General features: G+C 45.2%; 2 protein-coding genes across 2 annotated transcripts; one reads left to right on the top strand and one right to left on the bottom strand.

Moving 5' to 3' along the window:
- Window positions 1-548: 548 nt before the first annotated feature.
- LOC143296125 (uncharacterized) lies at window positions 549-6,932 on the bottom strand. Its single transcript, XM_076607908.1, has 3 exons — window positions 6,823-6,932; window positions 4,576-4,802; window positions 549-3,511 (listed from the first exon to the last, which is right to left on the bottom strand). Exons 2-3 carry the CDS (start codon window positions 4,788-4,790, stop codon window positions 556-558), a joined length of 3,171 nt encoding a protein of 1,056 aa, XP_076464023.1. The 5' UTR covers window positions 4,791-4,802; window positions 6,823-6,932; the 3' UTR covers window positions 549-555.
- Window positions 6,933-10,472: 3,540 nt separating this feature from the next.
- Window positions 10,473-18,105, top strand: LOC143296318 (uncharacterized). Its single transcript, XM_076608186.1, has 4 exons — window positions 10,473-10,609; window positions 13,159-14,348; window positions 15,112-15,849; window positions 17,698-18,105. The coding sequence occupies exons 2-4, from the start codon at window positions 13,233-13,235 to the stop codon at window positions 17,956-17,958; spliced, it is 2,115 nt and encodes a 704-aa protein (XP_076464301.1). The 5' UTR covers window positions 10,473-10,609; window positions 13,159-13,232; the 3' UTR covers window positions 17,959-18,105.
- The last annotated feature ends 215 nt before the right edge of the window (window positions 18,106-18,320 follow it).

Genomic DNA, 18,320 nt, shown 5'->3' with positions numbered 1-18,320 from the left:
ATCGCAGTGAGGGAGCAGTTTCCAAGCTGCACCTATGTTCTGCCAAGCTGTGAGTGGTAAAGGCTGATGATGTTTCACCTTTGTTTGACAATTTTCCAAACACAGTGCGTGGTGTCTCAAACAGACGAAGCTCTGGAAACTGAGCTACTGCAGAGGATTGACTTTCTGCACTGTGAGTGTGTCCATGCCTTGGCTGTGAGGTGATGCGGGATGGCTGGCAGCTGCTCAGCATTTCAAGAGCTGTCAGATCAAACCGTGCTCTTTCAGTCTGAACAAGTGATGAGTGAAGCTGGCCTTTGTGGACATTGTGAACAGCACTGTGTCCTGCTGTGAAGGAACCTGTCACCTTGTTTTGGACAACTCTGTCATCTGAATATGAGAGAGGACAGTAAGCTGGCTGAATGGGTGGATTCTCTTGACTGCCCGTTGATCTGGTGTCATCAGAGTCTGGTGTGTGCTCTTTCCTCATCAGCCGTGCAAGTTTCGATGCCTGACTCAGTCTCCCTGGCTTTGATGAACAGCCGCTGAGCTCAAGACTACCCGATGAAGGAAACACTACTGACTGTTCTGCTGCAGGAGAAATGGCACCTTGTGGTTCTGGCCTGGTGTGAGATGCATGCTCTGAACCATGGTGATGTGGTCCATGATGTGAGTGTTCTGAACCATGGTGATGGGGTCCATGATGTGAGTGTTCTGAACCATGGTGATGGGGTCTTTGATGTGAGTGTTCTGAACCATGGTGATGGGGTCTTTGATGTGAGTGTTCTGAACCATGGTGATGTGGTCCTTGATGTGAGTGTTCTGAACCATGGTGATGTGGTCCATGATGTGAGTGTTCTGAACCATGGTGATGGGGTCTTTGATGTGAGTGTTCTGAACCATGGTGATGGGGTCTTGATGTGAGTGTTCTGAACCATGGTGATGGGGTCTTTGATGTGAGTGTTCTGAACCATGGTGATGAGGTCTTTGATGTGAGTGTTCTGAACCATGGTGATGGGGTCTTTGATGTGAGTGTTCTGAACCATGGTGATGGGGTCTTTGATGTGAGTGTTCTGAACCACAGTGATCAGGTTCTTGATGTGACTGTCCTGAACTGTCTCTCTGGTTGTGGAATCCCACAGCCCTTGACCTGGACAGATCAGAACCTGATGCTTCCAGTCGTGGCTTGATACTGCTCAATGCTCTTTTTGATGGCATGGCACAACCTCTCTCCGATTCACTTTGTGCTTGTTTGGGAACGCTATGTCTGCGGACATGACCTGCCTCACCTGCAGATAACATAGAAACCTTACGTGATTTATTTCTCATCTCTGTATTACACACATTATGAGGCACCTTCTGAACACCTTGTAAATGTTTGCTTTTTCTGCTGTCATTCTGTCGTTGGTGAAAAACCCTTGAACACTGAAATCTTTCCTGAATGCTGCTCAGCCTGGTTTCTTTGTGCAGGCCTGGTTTTCTACACAAGTTATCCCATGCAGCGTTAGCCAGCCTGGAGATTTCTGTTCCCCGTTTCATCAAACCTGAACCTGGACTGGACCCTGTGTAGCTGATGTTGATATCATCACATGTCTGATGCCTGTTTCCAATGCCAGTGGTAGAGGAACCAGAATGTCGATGTTGGACAGGTCCGTCTTTGACACAACAGCAGGAGCACTTAGCATCCAGAGACCTGCTTCTCAAAAACGGTGGCCTCACAAAAGGCGGCAGAACATTCTGTGTGGGGGCTGTGTCCACCTCATCCTCTAAATCCATATTCTCTTCCACTTCTCCATGTTTTCTCCTGTTGTGTTTGCCAGTCCTGTGAAATTTCTTTAGGGCAGCAGCAGCACACTTTGAGGACACAGTTTGTGTCTTTGCTGGTGGCTGCAAGGACTTCGATGATGAGGGAGTCTGAAGCTGCTCTGCCAGCCTAGCTCTCAGACGACTTAAAGCAGAATACTTGGCAAACTCCGGAGGCAAATGGATCTGTACTTCTGTAGATTCTGAAAATGAACACAAAGCCTCATCCTGGAGTTCTTCTGTCGATGTCTGTTTCTGTGAGGACCGAGACATCCTTCTCTTTGATGGGCCAATGGCCTGTGGGAGAATGATCTCTCTGTCTTCCAGTTCTGAATCTGCATCACTGCAGCTGGTCGGAACACTTTCAGAACTTTGTTTTTTCCCTGATTTGTGAAACTGTCTCTTTGTTTCTTCAACATCACCTCTACTATCAGTTTTTGCATGAAGATCCACAGGAGTGATGTTCAGAGCTGTTCTTCCAGACCCAGTATTGCTGTCAGAACAGTCCTGTTTTGAACTGCCTTGCTTTCCTTGCTCATCTGTGTTATTTGTGCTGTCATTCAGCCTACTCTTTTTCCGGTCACTAGCACCTAAATCAACAAACCCTTCCTTTTCAAGAGACACTGCCGGTCTTCTAACTGTGCGTGAAAATAAACTGTTGATATTGCTCTGTGTGGAAATGCCTTGCGCGAACCGTTTCCTCTGCAAAGTGTCATGGAACTCTTCATCAAAATGCTCATCATTACCATCAAATGGATCATCTGTTTCACAAAGCTCAGAAGTTTGAGAAACACTGACATCAGGTTCAGCAGCCAGCTGACTGGGAGTTTCATCTTTTTCCTGGCCGTCTTCAGTGGGCAGCAACAAATTCTCCTCTTTTAGGAACTTCATCAGCATTGCTTCCATCTGACTAGTCAGCTCTGGCCAATCATGAAACTCCACCAGGGTTTTGGCAGGGTCAAAGGTAATATCATACATGTTAACTGAACATTCAATATTGATTACATAGACAGCGTACCGTTCAAACAGTTTGGTTGGACTTCCGTTTTCCGTGGAGCGTTTATCTAAACCGGCTTGCCTGCTCTTTTCTGGTGCGTGTCCCCGACGTCTGACCAGCACAGATTTGCCCAGCACTGAATTCACCATCTTGTGTACCTTGCTCTTCAGAACCTGTCTCCTGTTGACAAACACAAACTGCAGATCCTTACGGCTGTAGTTCTCCCGGCTGACGTAGCCCGAGATTTTGAACGCCTCACCACTGCACTCCACTTCCTTCATGTGCTTTGTGCGCGAACGTCCAAACAGAGATGCAAAAGTTCCCAGGATGCTGCTGCACTTGTGGGTCTGAAGGATCACATTCCCTGTGACTTCGTCCCTCAAACTGAAACTGATCAGAGGCCACATCAGAGCCAGCCCAGCGACACGGAACCGTGTCCTCTCCAGCTCCAGGCCCTCGTTCAGGGACTTCCTGCGCACGGGGAGGTTGTAGAACAGGTTCCGTGCCGTGACTGTTGTGCCAACACCGGGCCTAGGCCTGCTGGGTTCAGTCACAGAGAGTGGCTTCCCTTTGTGGAAGCACTTGCTGTAGGTGGTTGTGGAGGCGGAAGGTCGTGTGATGATCTCCATGAAGGAGGAGGCGGAGCAGAGGCTAGCCAGGGCTTCACCGCGGTAGCCAAAGTAGCGGAGGTTGTCCAGATCCTCTACCAAGTGGCACTTGCTTGTGGAGTACCTGTGCAAGAAAGGTGTCTGAGATAAAATGTTATGTTACAACACTTGCTTGTGGAGTACCTGTGGATGAAAGTTGTCTGAGATAAAACATTGTGTTACACGTGCTTGTGGAGTACCTGTGGATGAAAGGTGTCTTAGATAAAACATGTTACAACACTTACTTGTGGAGTACCTGTGCAAGAAAGGTGTCTGAGATAAAACATTGTGTTAGAACACTTGCTTATGGAGTACCTGTGGATGAAAGGTGTCTGAGATAAAATGTTGTTACAACACTTACTTGTGGAGTACCTGTGCAAGAAAGGTGTCTGAGATAAAACATTGTGTTACAACACTTGCTTGTGGAGTACCTGTGGATGAAAGGTGTCTGAGATAAAATGTTATGTTACAACACTTGCTTGTGGAGTACCTGTGCATGAAAGGTGTCTGAGATAAAACATGTTAGAACACGTGCTTGTGGAGTACCTGTGCATGAAGAGTGTCTGAGACAAAACAAAATGTTACAACACATGCTTGTGGATTACCTGTGCATAAAAGGTGTCTGAGATAAAACACAATGTTACAACACTTGCTTGTGGAATACCTGAGCATGAAAGGTGTCCAGTTAAAATTTTTTAATGTTTTAACATTTGCTTGTGAAGTACCTGGGCATGAAAGGTGTCTGAGATACAAAAAAATGTTAAAATAAATAAGGTATGTTACTACATTTACTTGTGGAGTACATGGGCAAGAAAGGTGTCCAAGGCAGAAATAAAAAAAAGTAAATTTACAAAGTTCTGTGCTGTAAGGAAACCTTTTTTTTTCTGGTAATGGTCTTTTTGTGTGTGTGTGTCACTTTCCCTAATAAGAGAGAAAGACACATCATACTCATAAATCGCACACAAGCCCAAAGCTTGACGTGCAGGTCAGGCATCTGGTTTTGGTTGTAGAGTATTTTTTCTTTACAAAGATGTGGTGCAGCAACTTATGGGTCTGTCTGCATGCTTTGACACCTCACTGAGACTGAAACTAAAACAGAAAAGAATCAAAACAAAACAAACAACAAAAAAAACAACAGAAACCCCTCACCTTTCTCCCACCAGGGGAAGCTGCTCCTTGCCAATGCCATGCCCGTTGTCCACCACCTGCACCATCAGGTCCTGCAGGTCCACACGCACCGCCACACAAGTGGCGCCTGCGTCCACCGCGTTCAGCACAAGCTCCTCCACGCACTGCGCCACACTTGTCAGGGCCACACCAGTACGGAGTTGCCCACGGACATCTTCTGACAGCCGCCTGATCATTGTCGATAAGTCCTGGGCAAAAAAAAAAGCACTGTTGAAGTTGGTAAAAACTGAGGCAAGAAACAAAACAAAAAAAAGAAAAAAAGGTTAAAGGTCCATTGCCTTTTTACAGCCATAATTTAATATCCACTGTGTCTTAGACTCGGTGTAGGAAAGAGGGTATAATCCTTTCCTTTCACCATAATAACCTTTCCCAACCAAAGTCAGGTGCCTGTTAATACCTTGGTGGAGTGAGGAAAATTGGAGAAACGTGTTTTAGCCATTGACACAACATGACGCAAAAGTGAGGCCTCAAACCCTGATCAATGGTGAGCACTAGATCTGAATTCTAATACCTAACCGACTCTGTCACTGTGCCTCCTTGTTCCAGATTCCACTTCATATTTTATGAAGAGACATAAAGTATCGTTTCACTTACAGGCATGCTTTCTTCTTTCTATCAGTTTAAATCAATAAATACAAACTGTCCACACTGATCCTGCTTTCAACTTTCAGTTTTAAGTCTGGTGACCCGACTGATTTCTTTCATTGCCCCTGTCAGTCCTCATTTGTCTATTTGGATTTATGTTCAGCCTCACTCTTCAGTTTATATTTCCATGCATAACAAGAACTGGGTAAAAAAATAGGCATGAAAGTAAACAAGCAAATGGATTAAAAGCATGCTCTACAATCAATATAGACAGACATATAGAGATTTCTTCTTCTTTTTTTTCTTTTTTTTTCTTTTTAATGACACTACATTATGAAATGATTACTTTCCACAAAAATTCAATTGTACTTGCATGTGCACACACCACACAGTATGACTTTTGTCAGACTGCATGAAAAAACGTGAGACTAAGAGTTGGTGAGAGAGGATGATAACAGAAAAAGACTTTAACCTAGGCCTGTATTTCTACTGACAGTTTTCAATTTTATACATAATACACAACCTCTATCTGACAAAATCTTTGATTGCACTATTTGCAGTTGTTACCAGTAATCAATGAAATGTTGACCCATTTTTCTTGAACCAATCAATCCAACCATAAGAAAGCAAAATAATTCTCTGTTTGCTAGAATGCAAATGCACTATGCAAAAACTCAAATATCACTCAGAGTTAGAACTTGTTTTTCAGTCACCTTTAATCACTGTGACTTGAGACAAACTGCCTCAACTTAAGACTGGGTGTTGCTTTATCTGATTCATTATCTGTTCAGAGCATACTGTCAAATAAAGATGTCTATTTAATAACGCAGTTTACATGACCTATAACTATATAAGATTCCTGAGTCCATCCCCCTGGTGGGTTAGGGGTGAAGATTCTTTTGATTTCCCAGGTCAACATATGTGCAGACCTGCCAATGCCTGAGCCCCCTTCATGTCTACATGCACACAGAAGATCAAATATGCACATTAAAGATCATGCAATACATGTCAGCATTTGATGGATTATGGAAACAAAAACATACACAGCATGCACACTCCTGAAAACTGGAGTATGACTGCCTACATGGCAGGGTAAATAAACAAAACAGTCATACATGTAAACTGTCACATGCCTGTGTGAGTGTGTGTTTGCATGGCTGAAACCTGACTGAATAACACAGGAAACGAATGATGAATGCCTAAAGGCATCTGTCAGTCAGTTCTACCCAGGTAGGCAGCCTGTTATGCTTAGAGCTTGGTCTCTGACCATTGACAGGCGCTATATAAGTATCCATATCACCATCACCATCATATATATTGTTTACATAGTTACAGAAACTGTAAATCCATGTCTGAGTTTTATTACATGTGATGTGTATGGATGCATCCACAACTCTCTCTCTCTCTCTCTCACACACACACACACACGCCAAGGTTGAAGCCAAATAACAACTCTGGCTGCAGCTGCAGTTGACAATGGTCGTATTATGATGCAAGATAAAATCCTGCCAAAACTATAAACACTATAACCAGTAAAATTCTAACAGATTAATACCAACAAATCATTCTAAATCAACTTTCCAAACAGGAAAAAAAAGGTTTAATGTTTTCAGTATAACTCACTTGAACAACACAAGGGAAGTGGTGGTCTAAAACGACAGCAACTTAATACATTTTCCAAATAAGTCCATGATGAAGTTCCCAGTGTTCGCCTGTACCGTTCGTTGTCTTCGTTTCGTTTCTGTGAGGCAATGTTCATGGTTACACTCCACAATCATCTAACAAGAAGTGTCAATAATAATAAATAATATTTTATTTTTATATAGCGCTATAATACAAGCATAAGCAAGCTCTAAGCGCTTTACAAACCAGTACCTAAACTGAAACAAGAAAGCATATAAAAAGTAGAGAAACATAAAACAGAATCATTAAAATTATAAAAACACAATGCATAAAACTTACAAAGTAATATGCCATCAATACTACAACTTTTACACTCCAACACTCACAATAACACACACGCATAGACACACACAGGATTAAATGGCTGAGATGACAGCAATTTTCACTTAAAATACATACATGTAAAAAGGAACATAACTGTAATCTGCATGCCACAGATTTTGTAAAAATTGTAAAATAAAATTTTGAATAGAAACTGAAGGTAAAAGGGGTAAAAAAAATTTTTAAAAATAAAAAAAAATCGGGTCATTCTCCCTTTCAAACCACCCCACCAGCATCCATCTACCCACACCCATTCTCTCTACTCTCCCATCACACACACTCACATTGCCATGGGTCTGGGACAACAGCGTTATTTGAGTTATGGCAAGTTGTTGTTTTTTTTTAAAGAGATAAGTTTTAAGATTTGATGATTTAAAGGTAGATAGATGAGTTGTTTGTCTGAGAGCAATAGGCAGAGAATTCCAAGTTGTTGGGCCAAAGACGGAAAATGACCTCTTTCCACAGGAGTTAAGGAAGTATCGGGGAACAGTTAGCTGGGAGGAATCAAGAGATCTCAATGTTCTGTTTGGCAAGTACGGGTTAACCAGCTCAAAAAGATATGAGGGTGTGGTATCACAATTCCGACAGGCACTGAAAGCATAGACAGGCAACTTCTTTCTTCAGTAGCGCTCTCTCTCCTCGACTTTTTAAGGACGAGTCGAGCTGCACTATTCTGTATTTTCTGGAGCTTGTAGAGTTTATCACTGGGAAGGGAGAGAATTACAGAGAGAATTACAATAATCTAGGCGGGATAAAATGAAGGCAACAGCAAGTTTGTTAGCGGCATCACCAGACAGGAAGGGGCGGATTTTACTAATCTTACGAAGCTGAAAGTAAAGAACTTTGCACAGGTGGTTCACATGAGCTTCCATCGTGAGGGGTGAATCAAGGTAAAAACCAAGATTGCGGATAGAACTAGAAAAAGAAATTTCTATGCCAGAACAAATGATAGACGTTGTATTCATCTGCTTGAGCTTATTTTTATTACCAGTCAACATGAGTTCTGTTTTGTCATCATTCATTTTTAGTTTGTTTTGTTTCATCCACTTTGCTACATTTTCTATACCGGTTTTAAATTTAGAAGCTAAACATGGAATTTCAGAGGGAATAGTAGAATCATGCAGTTGAGGATCGTCAGCAAATGAGTAGATGATAGTGAGGTACAGACTGTTGGATATCAGACTTAGATGTTGTGTGTATATTGTAAAGAGTACAGGTCCCAGGACGGAACCTTGTGGTACTCCATATCTGAGCACAAACGGAACAGACTGGTTTCCATTGACAAGGACAGAGTGTGTGCGACCTGATAAGTAGGAGTGAAACCATTTCAGAACAGTACCATTGAGTCCGAACACAGCACACAACCTTCTGACCATAATGTCATGGTCTATCGTGTCAAATGCTGCAGAAAGGTCCAGCAGTGACAGAATGGATACCTTGCCTGCATCAGATGCTAGCAACAGGTCATTGACCACACGTAATAATGCCGTTTCCGTGCTGTGTCCCTTTCAATACGCTGATTGAAATGGCTCCAGGAGACTGTGGATCTCAAGTTGTTTCATAAGCTGGCCAAGCACAATACGTTCCAAAACTTTGGACAGAAATGGGAGGTTTGATATTGGTCTATAATTTTTCAGGTTTTCGGGATCAAGACAAGCTTTCTTCAAAAGGGGACACACCAAGGCATGCTTGAAGGACTCAGTGTGGGACAACACCTGAGGTCAAGGACATATTCATGATATTGGTTATAATAGGTGTTCAGGGCTGCCGGGACTGCAGTGAATTTTTTTAAAAGGGCGTGGGTTTTGTTGTTGTTGTTTGTTTTTTGGTTTTTTTTGGGTTTTTTTTTGGGGGGGGGGGGGGGAGAAAAGAACTTGAAAAAAAGCATTGGCACCAGTATTTAGTCTACTATCTTCGGAAATAGATAATTTTGTTCTCTCTCTCTCTCTCTCTCTCTCTCTCTCATACGTTGAGTCCAGTCAAGTTACTGAATTAATCTACTGATCCGTTGTACAGCACCTCCGTCCAATCGCAACTTGATTCCAGGAAGAAATTAAGGCTATTGCCCTGCCATTGGCACTGATTTAATGAGTATATCCGTCGACGGGTATTGGTTTACGCTCTTCTGGAACTGTGGAAATAAATTAAGGTGAAAAGTTGTGGCCGCCGATGACTCCAAACACCAGCAGCACTCCTCTTCAGGCCTTGAATATCGCAAAGGAGGGCTTGTGACAATGTATGAATTTGCACAGTGCATCCCTGTTTGAAAATTGAATGACGCACTGCATGTTCATTGAGTCAGTGGGTCTCTAGCTCTGTCTTTATTTATTTATATATTTATTTATCTTTTTAATCTAGAACGATTACTTAAGAAGAGTGAAAATCGTGTTTTGGAGCTTCATTCTGACGCTGTGCAGTGATCGTCTGCTACAAAGAAAACTTATCTCCCTTCGATCACCACTCCGTCGGCCCAAAAAACCTGAGATGGTTGAGAAGAATGTATGGCTGCTTTTGGGTCAGAAAACCAGGGTACAGAGGACAGATTTCGTATATAAACTGAAATTATACACTATAATGTGTGCTTCTTTCGGACCAACAATTTTAATCAATGATCTAGTCCGCAGGCGAGGCTATCATTGACTGACATCGCGGCCCGGCACGCCGCCAGGCCGTACTCGGATATGAGATTTTCCCCCAATCTTCCATGCACCCCTACCATCTTTCTTCCTTCCAACTCCCCCCCATCCACCTCCTCCAATTCCATTCCTCTCTCTTCCAGCCGCGCCTGTTGACATAATATGTCACGTTTGTTCCATGACGCCACACTTTCACTTTCCAGGGCAATTAGAGTGTTTTACGTATTTTTTGTCTGAATGAAGTATGACCACAAGACAACTGAAATTATTGACCGGAATCATATGATGTCTTTATTTTGAATCATTAACTCTCGGTTAAGCATGCATTTTATTTCCGTTCCTTATTTGAAATAAGATTAGCATAGTTTTACAATATTGTTCTTTTATAACTTGAGCAAGTATTTATACTAATAATTATTCTCTTTACTTTCCAGTCTGTATTCTATATTTGAATTATCTCGTTTCCAAGATTTATTACAACTTTCGTTCACCGGATTTGAAATTCATTCTTGTTATCAATTTAATCCAGATTAATAAATATCTTAGTGATATGATCAATCTTTTTCAAATACTTCACCAATTACAATAACGTTTAATCTTTTGTTTCCAAAACATCGTTGCTAAGTTGACTCGTGTAAACAACATGGCGGTGACCCATTTACTCTCATCAGCCGGTGAGGAGTAGTGTAGTTGAGTGTGACGGTGGTGGAAGAGCTTGGCATTGTGACTCAGACACGTCGGTTTCGACGATACCGGATTCAGCTTTCGGGGTGAGTGTATTTTCTCTGCATTGTTTGTCGGATCAACGATTTCAGATGATTATTGAGGCAGTTATAGTGTTTAGCCCTGCCCAGAGCAGTTTTGAGGGGAGGGTGTGTTCTAAAATGACTCACTCGTCACAGATCGAGGCGAAGATAATAGCTTAAAGGTATCATTAATTCAGTGTTAACTGCGCTGTCTAGACATGCAAAAGATTGTAAGGCCATACAGTGAAAAAATGACAAATAAATTGAAATGGTATCACCAAAAACTTATACGATTTGGTTAAAATACCTTTGACAGGCTAGGACATTACTTTGACTGTGCGACCCCCATGTGCTAAATCAAGAAACTTTGAAACCGTCATTGTTCGACTTTTGTGATTCATTTGCAGTCTGATAGAATGCGCACGACCAATATGCAAACCCAGTAACTGAAAGCATTCTGATAGATGGGACGTTTGAAAGCCGAGAGCTTGGCCAGTTCCTTTACTTTACAACAACTACTACTACTACCACGACGACGACGACGACTGGCCTACTACTACTACTACAACTACTACATATGCAGCTGCTGCCGCTGCTGCTACTTCTACTACTACGACGACTATCCTACTACTAGTAGTAACTACAGCTGCGGCGGTGGCGGCTGCTGCTGCTGCTGCTACTACTACTACTACTACTGCTGCTGCTGCTGCTGCTGCTGCTGCTGCTGCTTCTAATACTTTATTGAATGAAGTGGTGAAAGAAGTAACACTGCACGTATATTCATTCATCTAGTCAGGTAACTGAACAACAATTGAGCTCTCGTTCTCTTTGTGTGTTTCAGTGAATCCCGCGCTCCTAGAAGTGTAGTGTTAGATAGGTCCACGCCCACTTCACCATTTTCCTTGCCCTCACTGAAAAGTTACTATTCCTGTCGCCACACATGAGATGTGTGCTGACATCCAACCCAAATGCAGCAAAACACGGTTCTTCAAATGCATGTAATATAGTTATATGAAAAAACATATAAATTATGGTCACAGGAAAACGAGCGCGCCGTGCGCGCCGGCACGTGCGCGCGGGTGTGTGTGTGTGTGTGTGTGTGTGTGTGTGTGTGTGTGTGTGTGTGTGTGTGTTGTTGTTGTTGTTGTTGTTGTTTTGTCTGTGTGTCTGTGTCTGTGTGTTTGTGCGCGCGCCGTGTGTGTGTGTGTGTGTGTGTGTGTGTGTGTGTGTGTGTGTGTGTGTGTGTGTGTGTGTGTGTGTGTGTGTGTGCTATCAATATTTATGGGGTTTTTTGCGGATCTACTTTTTTTCTTAACTTTCAACGTTGATATTTAGTACAATTGATAATCATGTGTTTCTGTGATTTTGAAACGTTAAGATACATGATTAAAGTATGTGAGGATGAACGCACGACAGGAGCAAAACTGATAATTACGGTTAAAATATATATTAGGTAATGTGTGTATTCATAACGGTAAACCATGTATAATCTTTTATACGAATTGTTACCTACCATTATACCTACCATTATATTTTTCTTCTAAATTTTTTTTTTTTAAACAAAAACAAAAACAAAAAACAGTTCGTCTTTCGTTTTGTTACTGTGCAGTATCAAGCAGTAATAACAAACGTTTGAATAAAGTCACAATTGCAGTCTGGCAACTTCGTCCTCTTCTTGGGTCACTCGGTCTACAGGCTACATACGCTGTTTACAGTTGATTACTCACAGTTACCAATGAAGCTATCAATAGAGTTCAGCTGTAACTATACGCTCTTTAATCCGGTGAAGGTCATTCATTCGCGGCCTCCAGTGCGTGCAATGTAAGCTTCAATTAAATCGGTTGCAATTACGCTCCGTTGATCAGACTGAGCAAATAGATTGAATTCATGGCCTTCTTTTTTTCCGGCTGATTTTTTTTTTTCTGTGTGTGTGTGTGTGTGTGTGTGTGTGTGTGTGTGTGTGTGTGTGTGTGTGTGTGTGTGTACCCCCCCCCATCCCCTCTCCCACTCACACACACAAAACCAACCAATCAAACACACACACACACACACACACACACACACACACACAGAGAGAGAGAGAGAGAGCCAAACTGTTACACGCGGTGAACGTAGCTATTTCGCAGATTCGGTTCAACAGCCAGCTGCAGAATAGTCTGTGTGCGTAGTTGTTGTTTTGTATGAGCTCTGACACGTCTTTATGTTGTGTTTGTCTGGTTTATCTGGGTATTATAAGTTGAGTTTTACATCCGTGTCTTTGTTTATTTGTTGCTGGTTTATTTTTTGTTTCTTATTCGTTTTGTCTTGGGATGATTTTCGTGTGTGTGTGTGTGTGTGTGTGTGTGTGTGTGTGTGTGTGTGTGTGTGTGTGTGTGTGTGTGTGTGTGTGTGTGTGTTGTTGTTGTTGTTGTTGTTGTTGTTTTGTCTGCCTCCATTGTATACACAGGCAGTTGGAACTTCAAGGGGAGAGAGACAGACAGACAGACAGAGACAGAAACAGAGAGACAGATAGAGAGACAGACAGAGAGAGACACAGAGAGAGAATCTTGAACGCGCTATCACACTAATTTCAGGCTCCGAAGCAGAAGCTACAAAGCAAGCACGTCATAACGGGGGCGGGAGACGTTGTGTTACGTTTAACAATACGATGAGCCGGGCCACCCTGCAGGACCAGACGTCATTCCTGGCACACCAGCACCACAACCCCGTCCTCATGAGGCACCACCCGGCGGCGGACCCCCATGCCGGGCCCGGGGGAGACCACCACCCCAGACCCTCTCGCCTCCTGCAGATGAAGGAGGACTACCAGCGTCGCATGCTGAAGGAGAAGGAGGAGAGGATGGTCAATCTGTACGAGAAGGAGCAGAAGAAGAACCTGGAGAGGGTCGGACGGCTGGCCGCCAGAGCGCCCCCGGCGACGACCACAACAACGATGCACGACGACTACTACCCCAACTCCAAACTGCGGCAGCCGGGCTACATGCAGCAAGCAGCAGCGGCTCAGCAGCAACAACATCAGCAACAATCCCCCTCCACCTACTCCACCACAACCACCACCCACAACAACGGCACCAGCAACCCCTCCTCCGTCAGGGACTTTTTCCGTGAGCGGAGGGAGATGGAGGCCAAGGGGGGTCAGGTGCCGCCCATCTCCCAGCACTACAGGTCCAGGGGCGTGGGCAGCGGGAGGAGCTACCCCCACCAGCAGCAGAAGAACAGCGCCGGGGTGGACCGAGCCAACCCGCTGGCGCCCATCCACCCGCGACACGGGGGCATCAGCAGCGCCCCCTCCCAGCACCCGGCCAGGAACAAACCCCGCCTCCTCAAACAGAACACCAGCTCCCCAGACTTCGACGTCAACGGGCACGTGAAACCCAACCAGCGGAGAGTCTCCGCTAAGAGCCGGCCGTCACATGCCGCCGCGCGAGGGCACCATCCCGTGGTGGCTTCAGGCGTCTCCCCCGGCAAGGCGGAGAAGCTGTCGGACTTCCAGAAATGGCAGATGGAGCAGAACAAGGCTCGGGAAGACCGCCTGAAGAAGCTGAACATGCGGGCGCCTCCCTCAGAGCGAGAGTCCAGGGACTGGGCCAGGGATTACGAGTACGAGGAGGAGGAGGAGGAAACGGAGGAGTTTAAGGAGGAGGAGGACAAGGGACAGGAGGAGGAGATCAAGAGAAAGGAGCAGGAACTGTTGCAGAGGATCGCCCAACAGCAGGCAGAGCTGGAGAGGCTGAGGAAGGAACGTGAAGAGGAGGAGGAGCTGGTGAGTGGCTGAATCCGTGTGTCGATCTGTTTCGGGGTGTGTGTGTGTGTGTGTGTGTGTGTGTGTGTGTGTGTGTGGTCTGTCTGTCTGTCTGTCTGTCTGTCTGTCTGTCTCTCTCTCTCTCTCTCTCTCTCTCTCTCTCTCTATCTCTCCATATATATTTCTCTTTCTCACACACTCTCTCCTCTCTCTCACACACACACACACACACACACACACACACACAACACACACACACACACACACAGAGAGAGAGAGAGAGAGAGAGAGAGAGAGAGAGAGAGAGAGAGAGAGAACGTATTTTGATATTTGTATCATTATTTATTCAACGATTAGATTTATCTATCGATCTAGTCATATATTCATCCATCCATTCACCCTCCTACTCATCGTGGACAAACTCTCACACACGCGAATTTTTATTCTTGTATTACTATTTATTCAACGATTAAATTTAGCTATCGATTTGGTCATAATTATTTTCATCCATCCATCCATTCACCCGTCTACTCAACATGGTCTCGCTTGGGAGAACAGCCCCAATATCACAGACACCAAATATGTCATGACAAAAATTACTATAACACAGCATAACACAAAGCAACGCAACACAATGCCACACTTCAGAACACACCATGCACACCACACCACAACACAACACACAACACCACACCACACCACACCACACCACACAACACAACACACACAACAACACAACTCAACACAACACAATGCTAAACTCCCCCCCACCCCCTCCCAACAGGAGCGGCAAGAAGCGGAGATACTGCGGAAGCGGCAGGCCGAGGACCGTGAGCGCCAACGACGCCAGCAGCAGGAAGATGCCCGCCGACGCCGGGAGGAGATAGCCCAGGCCAGACGCGAGGAGGAGGAGGAGCAGAGGAAGGCGGCAAAGGCCCGACAGGAAAAGCAGCACTTCGAAGCCCGCCTAGACCTGTACGGCGACTCTGCCTACAACAACGACAACGACTACCCCAGCCAGCCTAACTCGCATCGTGACCCCTTCCAGTCCAGATCCAAGCTGAACAACTCCCAACGCGAATACCCCTCCCAGCCCAATTCCTACCGCGGAGGCAGCAACAGCAACGCCCAGGCGACTCCCAAGTTCACGCCGAAACCTCCGTCGGAAGGCACCCCGCGGAAGAAGACCTCCCAACCGGCCCGCCCCCAGCGCGGACCTCCTCAGAGGAGACCCGGTCCCAGCAAGAAGGAGGAGGAGGAGGACCACGACGAGATGCCGGTGCCAGGCCCCGGCGTGGATTTCTACGCCCAGGTGGTGGACGAGGAGCAAGGGATGACGGTCAGGACGGTGCCTTGCAAGGTCTGCGGGAGGAAGTTCGCGGACGACCGCATCCAGAAGCACCAGGCGGCCTGCAAGAACGCGCACAAAAAGCGCCAGACGTTCGACCCCACCCAGATGAGGACGGACGGCACGGACATGGCCAAGTACATCCAGAAGGGGACTCACCTCAAGGAACAGCCGGTGAGTGGGAACGTCTGACCCATCGTGGTTGAGTGGGGTTGGGTCGGGTTGTGGTGTTGTTGGGTTGAGTTGGGCTGGGCTGGGTTGGGTTACGGTGTTGTTATGAGGCTGGGTTGTGGTTGTGGTGTTGTTGGGTTGGGTGGGGTTACGGTGTTATTATGTTGGGTTGTGGTTGTGGTGTTGTTGGGTTGGGTGGGGTTGGGTTACAGTGTTATTGTGTTGGGTTGTGGTTGTGGTGTTGTTGGGTTGGGTTACGGTGTTATTATGTTGGGTTGTGGTTGTGGTGTTGGGTTGGGTTGGGTTGGGTTACGGTGTTATTGTGTTGGGTTGTGGTTGTGGTGTTGTTGGATTGTTGGGCTGGGTTACGGTGTTATTATGTGTGGTTGTGGTGTTGTTGGGTTGTTGGGCTGGGTTACGGTGTTATTATGTTGGGTTGTGGTTGTGGTGTTGTTGGGTTGGGTTGGGTTACAGTGCTATTATGTTGGGTTGTGGTTGTGGTGTTGTTGGGTTGGGTGGGGTTTGGTTGGGTTACGGTGTTATTGCGTTGGGTTGTGGTTGTGGTGTTGTTGGGTTGTTGGGCTGGGTTACGATGTTATTATGTTGGGTTGTGGTGTTGTTGGGTTTGGTTTGGTTACAGTGTTATTATGTTGGGTTGTGGTTGTGGTGTTGTTGGGTTGGGTGGGGTTGGGTTGGGTTACGGTGTTATTGTGTTGGGTTGTGGTTGTGTTGTTGTTGGGTTGTTGGGTTGGGTTACGGTGTCATTATGTTTGCTTGTGGTTGCGGTGTTGGTGGGTTAAGCTGTGTTGTTGGCTTGCTGGGTTGCTGGGTTGGGTTGTGTTGCTGGATTGTGGTTGTGGTGTTGTGCTGGGTTTGATTAACGTTGTATTGGGTTTACTTTGGTTGGGTTGTTTTGTGTTGGGTTAGGTTGTGGTGTTGTGTTGGGTTGGGTTGTGGTGGGTTGTGGTATGGTGTTGTTGGTTTTGTTGCTGTGGTGTGTTGTGATATTGTTGTGTTGTGGTGTTGTTGGGTTGTTGTGGTGTTGTCGGGATGGGGTGTTGTTGTATGGGGTTGTGTTGTGGTCTTGTTGTGTTGTATTGTGTTGTGTATTGTGGTGTATTGTGTTGTGGGTGTTGTTGTGTTAAGTTGTGTCGGGCTGTGTCATGCTTTTTTTTTTCCTCTTTTTTGGGGGGGGTGGGGGTGGGGGGTGGGGGTGGGGATTGATTATGCTTTTCTGTTTTATATAGTGTTTCATATTATCAGAGTTTGAATACATTTCTGCTCATCCCTTTGAATCTACTGACCGAACAGTCATTAGGTGGCCCTCATGGCCAGCTGGGCTTCAGACTGCATGAATTAGTGATTGGATGAATGTAGTGTTGAGTGAGTTGTTCATTCGTGTATTCATTCGTTTCTTGGTTTATTGAACATATCTTATCATTCATGAAGCAGCCATTCATTTGTACATGAATTCACTGCGGTGGTTTAAAAAAAAATTTAAGTCTTAGTTGAATTTTCATTCGTTTATTTACCCATTCATTCATTCATTCGTTACTTGGTTTACTTAATTGATTAAACCTAATTCGCGTGATCCATGCATTCATTCTTATTCATTCATTCATTCATTCATTCGCTCGTTCATTCATTAGTTCCTTCATTCGTTCAGTCGTTTATTCCTTCATTGCTAGATGCTCCGAAGTCTCTGAGCAATTCATTCATTCATTCATTCATTATTCATTCATACGTTCGTTCATTCATTCGTTCCTCCAATCGTTCAGTCGATCATTCCTTCATAGCTAGATGCTCTGAAGTGATTCAATCAATTCCCCATTTCCTCTGTCCGGCTTCCAGAAGAAGAAGAAGGCGGACTGGCGCCGCAAGCACCAGGAGTTCATCTCCAACATCCGCTACGCCAAGGAGGTTCAGCAGATGGAGAAGCAGGGGTTGTCGGCCAAGGACCTTCCCCCTCCCCCTCCCTCCCAGGTCAACCCGGACCTGGTCCCGTGCCCCCACTGCGGCCGCACCTTCAACGAGCAGTCGGCGGAGAGACACATCCCTCGCTGCCAGGAGCTCAAGACCCGCCCTGTCGCCAACAACAGGAGACGTCGCTAGAACTCTCAGGAAACACGTGGGACGTTGAAGCAACACAAGTACCGTGGTGGTCTTGAAAATGGAGTTTAATAACTTACTGGCTAAAAAGCCCCTTTAGAAGGTTAAGCTGTTTAAGGCTTGGGTCTTGCCCGGTTCGGTGGAGGTTGCGTTGAGGGGGCGAGTCCTCTATGTTTGGTTGTCCATGTTCAGTTTTTCTTGTTTTTTTGTTTGTTTTGTTTTTTGTTTTTTTTTTAGTTTGTTTGCATGGAGAGCAACGGATATGGTATGGTGTCTTGGTGGTGTCTGGTTCTGTGTTTGGGTATGAGTGAAGACGCGGCTAAATGGGGAACAGATTGAATGGAAAACATTGCTTTGAACAGATG

The sequence above is a fragment of the Babylonia areolata genome, chromosome 21, assembly GCF_041734735.1.
Source record: "Babylonia areolata isolate BAREFJ2019XMU chromosome 21, ASM4173473v1, whole genome shotgun sequence".
Classification (NCBI taxonomy): domain Eukaryota; kingdom Metazoa; phylum Mollusca; class Gastropoda; order Neogastropoda; family Buccinidae; genus Babylonia; species Babylonia areolata.
This window is presented reverse-complemented; position numbering and strand designations above follow the sequence as displayed.

What these genes read in the sequence shown, in the direction of transcription:
- LOC143296125 (XM_076607908.1), bottom strand. Translation starts at nt 4,790, where the DNA reads ATGATCAGGCGGCTGTCAGAAGATGTCCGTGGGCAACTCCGTACTGGT. An exon ending in CTTCCCCTGGTGGGAGAAAG is followed by an intron (nt 3,512 to 4,575) that starts GTGAGGGGTTTC and finishes TTTCTTGCACAG; the next exon opens with GTACTCCACAAGCAAGTGCC.
- LOC143296318 (XM_076608186.1), top strand. Translation starts at nt 13,233, where the DNA reads ATGAGCCGGGCCACCCTGCAGGACCAGACGTCATTCCTGGCACACCAG. An exon ending in GTGAAGAGGAGGAGGAGCTG is followed by an intron (nt 14,349 to 15,111) that starts GTGAGTGGCTGA and finishes CCCTCCCAACAG; the next exon opens with GAGCGGCAAGAAGCGGAGAT. An exon ending in CTCACCTCAAGGAACAGCCG is followed by an intron (nt 15,850 to 17,697) that starts GTGAGTGGGAAC and finishes TCCGGCTTCCAG; the next exon opens with AAGAAGAAGAAGGCGGACTG.